Genomic DNA, 11525 nt, shown 5'->3' with positions numbered 1-11525 from the left:
CAGTCATCCGAAACAAACTCATCCCACTCACCTCATCCTGATCACATCCCTCTCAGCACAACAACACACTGCCACAATACGGAACAGCAATGGATGTTCCTGTCTCTCTTCTAATGCTCAGATATTTGTCAGGAATTCTGGCTAATTTTTTTATAGCTAACTGATATTTTCATAGGTTTATGGTTATCCTATACTGTATGCTCCTTATTTTTAGTCCTTTATTGCTTTATGCCTTTAGAAAGCCTATTGCAGGATGCATGTTGTAGGTACACAGAACCACTCTGACTTCTTTATAGTATCTCATAAAAACTCAGTGAACAATGGGAAATACCACGTGTCGGCCATTATTTCAATCACACCTCTGTAATTGTGTTTTATAAATAACAAATTAATTATGAAAAATGGTATTACAACAACTACAGAACTGCTCTGTGTCAGGCTGAAGGAAGGAAGTGTGGCAGGTTTTTGCAGGTACAGGATGGTTGAAAGACCTGGGAAAGCTTTGTGGCTTGGGGCTGGTCTCTCCTGACGTGCCTGGGAGTGTCATTGGTCATGTTCCTGATGGGAATTCAGAATTTTATCAAGATGTTTTCTCTATGCAGCACAAATACAATACCTGGAGGAGAAAGGTAAAGTTCCTGGTTTGGATTAAGTCAATAAACTACATCAAAATAGCATTTTTTCTTCAGATTTGTTTTCCACTCACAGACACAGCATGAACAAAAGTAGGAAATATTTGTATCTTCCATTTTCTTCTTTTAGGATCTTTTAAGATTAAGGTCTTTGCTCAATGCAGTGGATAGTTCAGCTGCACATCTGCCCTGGGAGCCCTCACAGCACCCTGAGCCTCAGACTGTGACATTTCTGCCCTGGGTACCTCTCACCCCTTTCCTCCTGCCCGGGCCCGTGATCCTTAGCAAATCCCAGTCTGTTACCTTTCGCACCTTGTAGAATTGGAACTTGTGTGATACCCAATTTCCTGTATTGATTTGGGATATTATTGTTTTCTCACTCAGCCTTTGTGATGGTGGTTGTTGCTAATTAAGTTTTGTTTGTTACAGCAGCTGTTTATGGAAACAGCTTTTGGTACAGGCCCCTCCCAGCACACCCTGGCCCACGCAGAGGACGTCTCACATTCCACCTGCTGCTCCACTTCATCTCTGAAACATCTGAGGGAGCAAGGCCTCCCTGCGTTGTAGGAATTTAAATGGTTCACTACAACTCTTGGTGGAGTCTGGGGGATAATTTTCTCCAGTGAGAAATCCTTTTCTCCCTAAATGAATGAAATTCTCTTCTATACTTTCAGCTACTTTGGCTCAAGAAGCAGCTGGGTTATGTCCCATTTAACTGTTGCTTTCAGCTGCTGACACCCCTGATACAGGGACATGGAAACAAATGTATCTTGTTCTGAATAATTCTGCAGAAGGGTTTTGTTGGTTTGTTTTGGTTTTTTTTTCCTGGAAAGATGTTTATTGCGTCTTTTGTATCAGTCATTCCTTTTAGGAAGACCAACCTTCCTGTCTTCCCTTAACAAAAGAACATTTTTTGATGGTTTGAATATCAGTGAGGATGCTTGTGTGCAACTTCATAGCTTCATTTTTAATACATGAAAAAGAGATTTAATGCCATTTTTTCCCTAGAATTTGAGCAGGCAACATACTTCAAGAATGAAACTTAGCTCCTTAAAACTGAAGAAGCCTGACAGATTCATCGTGTCTGGAAATCCTGGCCAGGATCAGAGATAGAAGTTATGGAACAAATGGTTCCTGAAAGGAATGTTTTATTTCAGAGCTGCTGTAAGGTGGAAGCTTTTATGAAGTTTATGAGGTGGTAATTTTGTCTGCAGTTATGTCTCATAGTGTTGTCCAGGCCCTTGCAACACACTGAAAATCCAGAGATGCTGCTGAAGTGCAGCTGGAGGGCTGGGAAACTTTCATATAAAAGCGATTGCAATCAACTCTGCAGGAACTGGAAGGATCTGCAGGGGTACCTGTGAAATGGGACAGTGAAACGTCACAGAATCTGGGGCTGGTGCTGCTCACTGCAGCAGAGCCAAAACCTGGGCAGAGCCAGACTGGGGGAGGGAGAAGGACGAGGAGGAGGAGAAAGATGTCTTGGAGGCAGGTGGCACCACAGTTGTTTGCAATGAGGCCTCTCCCTTTTCCTGTGATGAAACTGTTAGAGCTCCTGCCCAAAGAGGAGGGTGGACTATTTAAGCCTGAACGGCTCACCCAGCGCTGGCAGGAATTGTCCCAGGATGGGCAGGAATTCACTCAGCATTTCAGTGGCAGGGTTCCTGTGTGCTCTGCACAACCCAGATGTGTGCTGGCTGAAGCAGAGGCTGCGGGAGAATGAAGCCCTTTTCCTTTGGGAGTGTGGCAGCAGAAAGGGGCTGGGGCATAGCTCAGGCTGGGGGTGTGGGTGAGCACACACCGGCTCCTCTCAGCCCCCAGCACCACCTTTCCCAGCTCCACATCCACACCGTCCCCACTGATGTGTCTGGGAGAAACCACCAAGGCTGCTGAGCACATTTGTGGGGTCACAACTAGACTATTGTCCGCATTTTTGGTGCTTCACTGGGATCCTTTTCCATCCTTCCTACTTCTGGTCAGGTCTTGTCAGGAAAACTCAATTCTTGTACATTGCTACACAGAGAAAAACTATGAAATATCTACCTGGGGAATATGACTCATTCTCGTAATTATATGTTATAAACTAACTCCCATTATATGATCATCAGGTAGTTTTATTAACACCGGATAACCCCATAGGATTTCTCCATAGTAGAAAAGAAAGCCAGGCCGTGCAGTGTGACTGTGTTGGAAGGTGAACATCATTCTTGTTTGTACTCTGCTCCTTCTTCCAGTGAGATTCAGCTGCCTGACACTTAGCATGAAACTGTTCTTTTCTCCATTAAAATTTAAATGATGAGGATTTTTTTCTTATCCAATAAAAAGCTAGATGTTTGAAAACTGAAAATCTGATTTAGATCAGTTGTAACATATTGGAGCTCAATCATATTTATTGTTTTAATAGTGGCCTTTACTGAGAGTTCTAAGCAAAAAGTCATTTCTACCCAACAATTCCTAATTGTTCACTCTGTAGTGAGGGCACAATGTGTTTGGAATCTTTTTTTTCTCTCCCCACTAGGCACAGCTGTGGGTGCCTGGCAGCAGTTCCATCCAGAAATATTTGAGGTTGAAATGTTGTCAGTTCCAACAGTTTCCAGTGAAAAGTGTGATTTTCTATACATGTATTTTTGTAATTAGAAATAATTCTGTCAAAAGATGGTGCCTCATTCCAACCACGACATCCAGGCATGGGGCTCCTCACCAGTGTGCTTGGGTTCATTCCCACAACCCAGAACATACAGTATGGTTTTAGATCTCACTGATATTCTGTGAAAATCACCTGCAAGTGGTGGCTTTGGCAGTGCTGTGTGAAGGGCTTGACTTGAGGATCTCAGAGGGATTTTCCAAGCTAAATGATTCTGACTCCTTTATGCCAAAAACTATTTAGGCTTTTTTTAAGTGAAGGGTTTTAAAATATCTGTTTTGAAGTGAGAGAGTAAGACCCCGCCTCTCTGCGCTGTTCTGCAAGACAGGGTGTAATCTTGGCGTCCACCCACACCCCAAGGTGTGTGGTCACAGGGAATATCCCTGCAATCTGTCCCTGTTGTGTCAAATGGTCCTAATGCAGCATGTTCACCCACTGGTCAGTTAGAGCTGGACTCGGCATGGGCAGGTGACCTGCTACCCTCCAGGGAAGGGCAGTCAAGAGTGTCCAATCCAGCAAACATCCTTCCTTCAGGAAAAAGCGTAATTCCTGCCTGCATTCTACCTGATCTGTTACTCATTCGCTATTGCAGAGCCGAGTAGTGATGAAACATTAAAGAGCACCTTCAAAAGCTCCACCACCCAACAGAGCGATGGTGGTTGTGATAGGAGCAGTAATTAGGTGAGTCAGAGCCATAAGAGACTTTCAGAGCACAAACCCTTTGGTTTGGAACTGCTTCATTGTGGCTCTAAACAGCTCCTGGCCCCGCTGACTCTCTGGGGTCTCAACTGCTGCTCCATTGGCAGGACCCTCATTAGGAAAGGGTCATTACAGCACATTTACAGCCCCTGAGGCCACCGTGGGTTTCACTGTGCCCCCACCTAGCAACACAATGCAAAACATTCCAGTGCCGCTTGGAAAACAAACAGGTATTAGCAGATAGGTGAGCGAGTTTCAGCCTGGCGTCCATCCCACGCACCCCCACACCGGAGAACATCTGGGGTCTGTGGGAGGCAGGGGGACACCTGCACCATCCCTGAACAGTCACGCACAGAACCGGGACATGTCAGCCTCACTACGAGTGTGACCATTAAATACCGGTGGAGCTGGAGCAGGATGCCGGGGCTGGTAGCGCGTTCCGTGTTCTGCGGCACTGGGGTGTCCCCAGTACATCCCGCAGACACCACTTCGCCCGGCTGCCTCTGCTGGGAGGGGATGAGCCAAGCCCCCAGCTCCGGCTTTGCCGCTCGCCTCTGCCGCGGGCGCCCTTCGGCAGCTCGGTGGGAGCCGAGTGCCCTCTAGAGAGCAGCGCAGGGCCGGGGATCATTCAGCTCCTGCATCTCCAAATAATCCCGTGTGGTGGAAGGCAGAATGTGTCGGGATCCCTCGGCTAGGTGGGCACAGGGCTCGGTGGGCACAGGGCTCGGGGGCACAGAGGGAGCGCTGCCCACCCCACTGCAGGGCAAGGGCTGGGCAAGGGCTGGACCCGGCTGAAATTGCTGCAGACTGTATCAATGCATTTTTATATAATCTTATTTTAATCACGTATTATTGTACTTCTGTTGGATAGGCTAACAGCAACTACTTCCACTTAGACCGTCAGGATTAGCGCATCCACAAACTTAGTGTCTCTGAGCTTCTTAGGAAAATGTGAATCCCGCTTTTGGCAGAATCTCAGACTTCGGTCTCAGGTAACGCGGTGTTTGCACATCTGGAGCAGAGCAGGGACCGGACAGGCCGGGGCCAGGCCGGGGGCTCGGGACCAGGACGCTGACAGGTCAGCGTTTCCTTTGGCTCTGCCAGCTGGGAACAGCTGACACCTTATGGGGAGAGCTGGGAAGTGCCAAGATTTCCCAGGCACTTTCTCCATTTCCTTGTTCTTCAGCACAGGAAGCATTTGCATGTCAGTCAGGATTATTAATTATTCCAGCTTTATTTCAGCTAATTATTCCAAATTTTAATGTGACTTTAAATACAGAAATACAGTGCTAATGGCAAACCTCTGCTTCAGACTCGGTTCAGACTGGACAGGTTTTGGATTGGCCAGTTTTGCCCTGTATTCTCAGGCGTGTTCAATGTCTCTGTCCTCTGGAAAAAACAAAATAAAATGAAACAAAACAAACCCAGGATAATATTTTAAGTTTCTCTTTCCTCTGGGAAAAACAACCAAACCTAACCCAGTGTAAGTATTTTCACAGGTGCTTCAGGTAGCTATTTCAGTCTGTGGTACAAGAGGGGCAGTGCCGATGGAGCAGAAGGTGAAAACTCAGGTGCCAAATTCCCAGGATTTTAGTTTCGATGAGCATCTGCCTCTCGCTCCCGGAGGATCTGATTCACACTGTTCTGCTGGGAGGAGCGAGCAGCAGCTCCGGGGCTTTGTTCAAGGGTTTGGGCAGCTGCAGGGAGAAATTCGAGTCTGGGAAGATCAGGAGGTGACCCTGGCCCGTCCCCACGATGGACCCCCAGTTCCTCCCCGCTGTCGGGATCAGCATCTCTGGTCCCGTCCCGGCCGCCAGGGATCACTATTGTCCCTTCTCCGCTTCCTCACAGCCAAAACTCCGCCCTCCCTTTGCCCCGTCCCGGCTCCCGGCTTATTGCGGCGCAGAAACCGGCCAAAGCAGCGGCAGAAATGCTCTTATGCACGCGTGTGGCACAGTCAGGAGCGGGGCTTGGGGAAATGAATTTGCTTTTATGTTTCAAATATTTTTTAATTTCTCGGCAAAGGTGTCCAAAAGATTTCACACGTGTTTAGGTGTGAGAATTCTTTGTGTCGTGTCACATCAGGTACAAAAACGGCTTCCAGGCCATCAGCTCTTCCCATCCTGTGGGTGTCTGCACAGCTGTGGATGTCCAACCACGCCTTGGCTATCTGAAGAGCAGAGGAGGTTGCTGAGAACATTTGCCATCTCAGCACCTGCTGCTCTGCTGACAGGCACCCAGGAGAAGGGGCACTGTGCCCCCAGGGTCCCCCCCAGGCAGTGGTTTGACACAGAGGAGGTGGGATTCGTTCTGCCGAGGGGCAGCACCACTCGGACATGCTCACACTGCACTAGTCCGGGAGACAGGTGGGGCCAGGAGACGCCTGCTGAGACGTGTGTGACAGACATCGTGCTCCCCAGCACCACCACATCTCCCAGTTTAACACCTGACACATCTGGAGAGAAGCTGGAGATGTGCACCAGAGGTGGCTGCTAAGGTGGTACCTGTGTGTGGATACACACCTGCCTGAGCCTTGGCACGGCAATTTCTGTCACTGTTCTTTCACTGACGAGTTCCAGCTCTGCTGGCCTGTCTGACTCCTCCTGTGTCACACAGGAATGGGCAACACCTGCCTCAGGCTGTGACAACACGGAAGAGCTGGACAAGACCTGCCAGGTCAGCGAGGCCATTCTCTGACTCCCACTAGCAAAGCAGCTTTGTTCCCAGTACAGGATGATCCTGACCAGTTTAGGTGCCCCTTGTTCATGGATCAGCACCTGGTGTTCAAAAGGAACTCAGTTTCAGACACAGGTTCTTGATTGCATCAGGCAGAAGCAAAGTTTTATTAGAGACAATTTTCACCAGCAGGTACATAAGTGACCTGACTAACTCAGGTAACTTCTAGAGGTTACAGCATTGCAGAACAGAAGAGCAGAACAGAGGAGGTGGCTCCTGACACCCCCTTTAGCTACGTGGCCAAGCATCGCTGAGTTACTTCTACTTTCTCTGCACAGAGGGTGCAGTGAACACGGAGTGTTCCTGGGTTGTCTGTGGGTTTCCCTGTCACCTTCCAGTCCGTTTCTCCTTAATCACAAATTCTCCTGCAGGTCACTGGAGAGAAAACACAGCAGCATTATTTGATTGAAACACAAGTAAAATCCTTCAAAAAGCAGAAATCGGATCTATGTGGTGCCCTTGATTCTGGAATGCACTGCTAAGCTGATGCAGTTGGCAGCAACTCAGGAAACCCCACAAGTTCCCTAAATGATTTGCTTTAATGGGAATTTTCACTTGTAAAGCTATAGATTTACTCTTTTCACTCTTTCCAGATTCTTTTGCTAAGCTTTGGCTGTCATCTTCTTTACTTCTTCTTCCAGATCTTCCCTTTATGCCTTATTCCCCTGGCCTTCTCTTCTGCATTTTACCTCTCCTTCTTGTCTCCTGTTTGCTTCCTGCATGCTCATGTTCCATGTTCAGCCCAAGCTCTCTTTAAACCTATTTCTCAGTGACACCACCACTGTAACAGATCCCCCCTGTAGCACAGTGACTCTGAGAGGAGGCCAGCGACATGTCCTAGGAATGTGCTGTCTCCTGGCCTTAGTGCACAAGGAAATGAACAAAGCCAGTTTTCCTTTTGTGAAAACACAGCTCTTACCTTGTATGTCTCCGGTCTTGCAGGGCGGGACCTGGGGCTGGCAGTGGGCAGCTGAAGTTGTTGTGTAGGTGTGGCTCGTCCTAATGACCCCTCCACCAGTTCCGATTCCTCCTCCGTGACTAGTGGGATAAATTTGGTGAGAGAAATAGGGACTTTTAGAACTTCACGTCACTGCTGACTACATGACAGAGTCTCAAACTATGGCCTTTATGGGGGTTACAGTATTTTACATTATATTTTCTTTCACTTTCAGAGTGGCTTTGCATTTGTCCTCCCCCTTGGCAAGGACAGTTCTCACCCATCTCACTGTAAAAAAGGGACTGTCACCAATGCTGACATAATGCCAGGAGTGACAGTATTGTCACCAGCAGATTTGGTGTTCTGCTTTGCAGATCCCAAGGACTGACATTTAGTTCTGATTGGAATGTTCATCATGAGGAAGTTGTTCATGAGGCAACTTTTTCATCTCAGAGCAAGCCTTAAGAAGGAGTAAAGATCAGGTTGGATACCCAGTCTGTAATACACATCCTTGATATTTTCATTTATTCTCTAGGATAAAGTACCTCTAGAGAGGTACTTACATGAGGTCCTGCTGTCCTCCTTCCAACAAGCACCGGTAGGTCTGGATCTCCTGCTCCAGGCGGCACTTGACGTCCAGTAAGGTCTTGTACTCTTGGTTCTGGCACTCAATTTCCGCTCTTATTTCAGCCAACTGCTGCTCCACGCACGTGATTTGGTTCTGTAGCTCACCGAGAAGGGTGTTGTACTGGCACTCTGTTTCAGCCAGAGATGATTCCAAGTTATTTCTCTGATAAGATAAGATAAGCAAAAAACCAACAGTCATTTAAGTGTCACCCTGCAGTTTGTTATTTCAAATCCAAAAATGAACGAGCCATTCACCACCTTCGTGCTGGTTGGCAGGTCTGGCTGTTCATGCTAAGAAACACAGCAGTAACCAGTCGGAGCTGTGAGTCAGCTCACCACCCACCTGGCTGAGCTGGGCTTGGAGATCGATTTCCAGGGTTTGCAGTTGGCGTCTCAGTTCAGTCACCTGGTTGTTGCACGTCTCCACTTCCTGACCGCTTGTAATAACTTCCCGATTCACCTCCTCAATCTGAAATCACCAATCCGGCATAAAGAGCTTCAGGGGATATCTGGGTACACTGATCTTGCTTTTACAGGAGCAGAACATGGTGAGCATTCAGCAAAAAGAAACAGGGAGCAGGGCAGGTTCCCTGTGCACACGGTGTTCCCACCGGCTCCACTGCTTGTTCATTTTAATGGGCTATTAAATCTCTTTAATCCAAATGGGGGATATCTCTGTTCCAACAACACACCACAAGGCCTTGTGGCAAATGCTGCTGTTCCAGATGGGACATAACAAACTGGTCAGACAGGCCTGTGGCTCCTGTGGAACACAGGCTATAATGAGTGCTGCTCTCGGGCTTCGCTGAGAGGCAAGAACTGGTTATTGTCTCCATGTCTGGTCTCTGAAAGGCTCCTGAGCCCGGGGGTGTGTGTCAGTCTGGTTTGCAGCATAAGTGTGTCGCTTACCTTGCACTCGTACCAATCCTCGACTTCCTTGCGGTTGCGCGCTATCAGTGTTTCATACTGGCATCTCAAATCCTCCAAGATTTGCCTGAGATCAGGTCCAGGGCAGGCATTGACCTCCACACTCACGTCTCCAGTTGACTGTTTCCTCAGGCAATTCATCTCCTGGAAATAAATGCCAGATCAGATCATACTGGCTTTTGGAAGGCAGCACAGAAGAGCAAAACTCAGTGGCCAAGAACTGCCCTCCCTGCAAGATTTTCTTCCCTGCTGTGGCTGTGGAAGGCACTGGAGGATGGTGCAAGTGTTTTCCCAGCAAATCTGTTGGCTAATTTCTTTCTTCATCCACTGGAGTCAGCAGCACCTTTCCACCCTCTGGCACTCCCAGTGTCAGCACAGCCCCGGGAGCAGCACTGCCCCTGCCAGAGCTCCCTTCCCTTCTGAGACAGAGGGGTCTGAGCCCAGAAGGTTTGGTGGGAAAGCTGTGGCCTGAAAGTGGATAATCTTTTAAATTCCACAGTGGCGAAGTTTTCTGCCAGAGCCCTGGTGCTCGTAGGGTTAGGGCAGGACCTACCTCCTCATGGTTCTTCTTCAGGCAGCAGAGCTCCTCCCGCAGCGACTCCAGCTGTGCCTCCAGGTCAGACCTGCACAGCGTCAGCTGGTCCAGCACCTGGCGCAGCCCGTTGATGTCGGCCTCCACGCTCTGGCGCAGGGCCAGCTCCGTCTCGTACCTGGGTTGTGTCAGAAAGCATAGATTCAGGATGGGGATGTCCCACATGGGCTCTGTGCCACAGGATCTCCTTTCCCAGCTCCATGCTTTGCCCTGCATTTTGCTGTCCAAGCTGAATGCACCATGCCTTGGATTTCTGCACCACTTCCTGTCTGTTATGTGAAAGCTTTTCTTCCTCATGTTTTTTCTCTGCTCCTGCTCACTGTATATTTGGTATCACTTACTCAGCTGCATTTCTGCTTTGTTGATCCCATCGGCATTGGTCTGGGACGAAAATGGGCCACTCCCTGAGGTGCCCGTCCCCAGCCTCACCACAAACGCCGTTGCTAAATGTTTTACCCAAGAACACTAATTAAGGGAGGGCTGGTGACCAGGAGCAAAATGCCTTTCATCATCCTGTCCTACCGCAGTGATGTGGGGAGACGTGTCTGGAGTCTCTATAATTAGTGCTCTGAGCCTCCCAGGGAGGTGGAACAGAGCAGGGGGGAGGCAGCAGGTTCACAGAGGGGCACTCACTTCACACGGAAGTCGTCAGCAGCCATCCTGCTGTTATCAATGTCCAGGATGATCTTGTTGTTATCAATGGTTGCGCAGACAATCTGGAAAACAGCAAACCATGAGAGATGTCTCCTGTCTCCTGTTCTACTCTACAGGTCTTTCTGCATTGTAGTTAGGTAGCAACTCTTCACAATTCCCTTTTTCTGTTACCTTCTTACTTAAGTAACTTTGTCCCTTCAGCAGAGAAGTTGAAGGTGGTGGCTTTGCCTCCTTTACTCACAGAAGAAAAGAGATAAACCACGTAGAGCTGGGAATTAAAGAGTTGTGAGATGGGACTTCCCAGTTTCAAGATCTGAAGGCAAGTTCTAAAGATGCTTCAAAAAATGAACCTAAAGAACCTTCCTTAAGATACTAAATCTCAACTGACATTCAAGCTGGCATGTTCTGGGCTTCAGACTTAAGGACCTTCAGGGAAGATGGTGGGAAGGTGTCTTTAAGCCTTAGAATCAGCTGTAACTTTCATTGTGGACTTACTAATATCAGGCTGTTTGTGCCACTGTGACAATCAGTTTCAATTCTCAGCTTTTCTCACCCAGATTTTATAATGTTTCATTTGATAAAGCATTCAATGTATATGTTTTTGATCATTCCATAGCTCGCTTTGCTTTTCCTGTGGGGCTGACACCACTACGTTTCCTCAGAGTACATTGCTAATATCACATTTACAGTTGTATAATCAAATACAATGTACCAAAACATCCTTTCTCTTTTTCAGAGTGTTCTCCCACCCATATGACCTCGCAGCACCCATCCTTGATGTGCCCCCACACCCAGCAACATCATAGGGGAATTTGCCAAAATTTCTGTTTGCAAAGACATTCAGAAGCACCAAAGTTCCCTCCAACAACTGCAGTAGGTTCTAAACACAAATTCAGCAGTATGCTTTCAAAAGGGGAGGAACAACCCAGAAATTCAGCAGTATGCTTTCAAAAGCGGAGGAACAACCCAGAAATTCAGCAGTATGCTTTCAAAAGAGGAGGAACAACCCAGAAATTCAGCAGTATGCTTTCAAAAGAGGAGGAACAACCCAGAAATTCAGCAGTATGCTTTCAAAAG

The 11525-nt window shown here is 47.9% G+C and overlaps 1 protein-coding gene and 1 long non-coding RNA gene across 2 annotated transcripts in view; one reads left to right on the top strand and one right to left on the bottom strand.

Moving 5' to 3' along the window:
• Positions 1–6577: 6577 nt before the first annotated feature.
• The window catches only part of LOC121664553, a 10329-nt gene continuing 5381 nt past the window's right edge, over positions 6578–11525 (top strand). Inside the window, exon 1 of the long non-coding RNA XR_006016035.1 lies at positions 6578–6843. This is a non-coding gene — a long non-coding RNA (uncharacterized LOC121664553). The remainder of the gene's footprint in view (positions 6844–11525) is intronic.
• The window catches only part of LOC121664548 (keratin, type I cytoskeletal 13-like), a 5468-nt gene continuing 730 nt past the window's right edge, over positions 6788–11525 (bottom strand). Inside the window, exons 2-8 of the mRNA XM_042027912.1 lie at positions 10428–10510; positions 9756–9912; positions 9185–9346; positions 8619–8744; positions 8212–8438; positions 7631–7749; positions 6788–7086 (exon numbers count right to left, since the gene is read on the bottom strand). Coding sequence (XP_041883846.1) covers positions 7061–7086; positions 7631–7749; positions 8212–8438; positions 8619–8744; positions 9185–9346; positions 9756–9912; positions 10428–10510 — 900 coding nt within the window. The 3' untranslated portion in view covers positions 6788–7060. The remainder of the gene's footprint in view (positions 7087–7630; positions 7750–8211; positions 8439–8618; positions 8745–9184; positions 9347–9755; positions 9913–10427; positions 10511–11525) is intronic.

This window comes from Corvus kubaryi, unplaced genomic scaffold (assembly GCF_017639235.1).
Source record: "Corvus kubaryi isolate FWS band 111438036 unplaced genomic scaffold, C.kubaryi_AGA036_p1.0 37301, whole genome shotgun sequence".
NCBI classification, from domain to species: Eukaryota; Metazoa; Chordata; class Aves; order Passeriformes; family Corvidae; genus Corvus; species Corvus kubaryi.
This window is presented reverse-complemented; position numbering and strand designations above follow the sequence as displayed.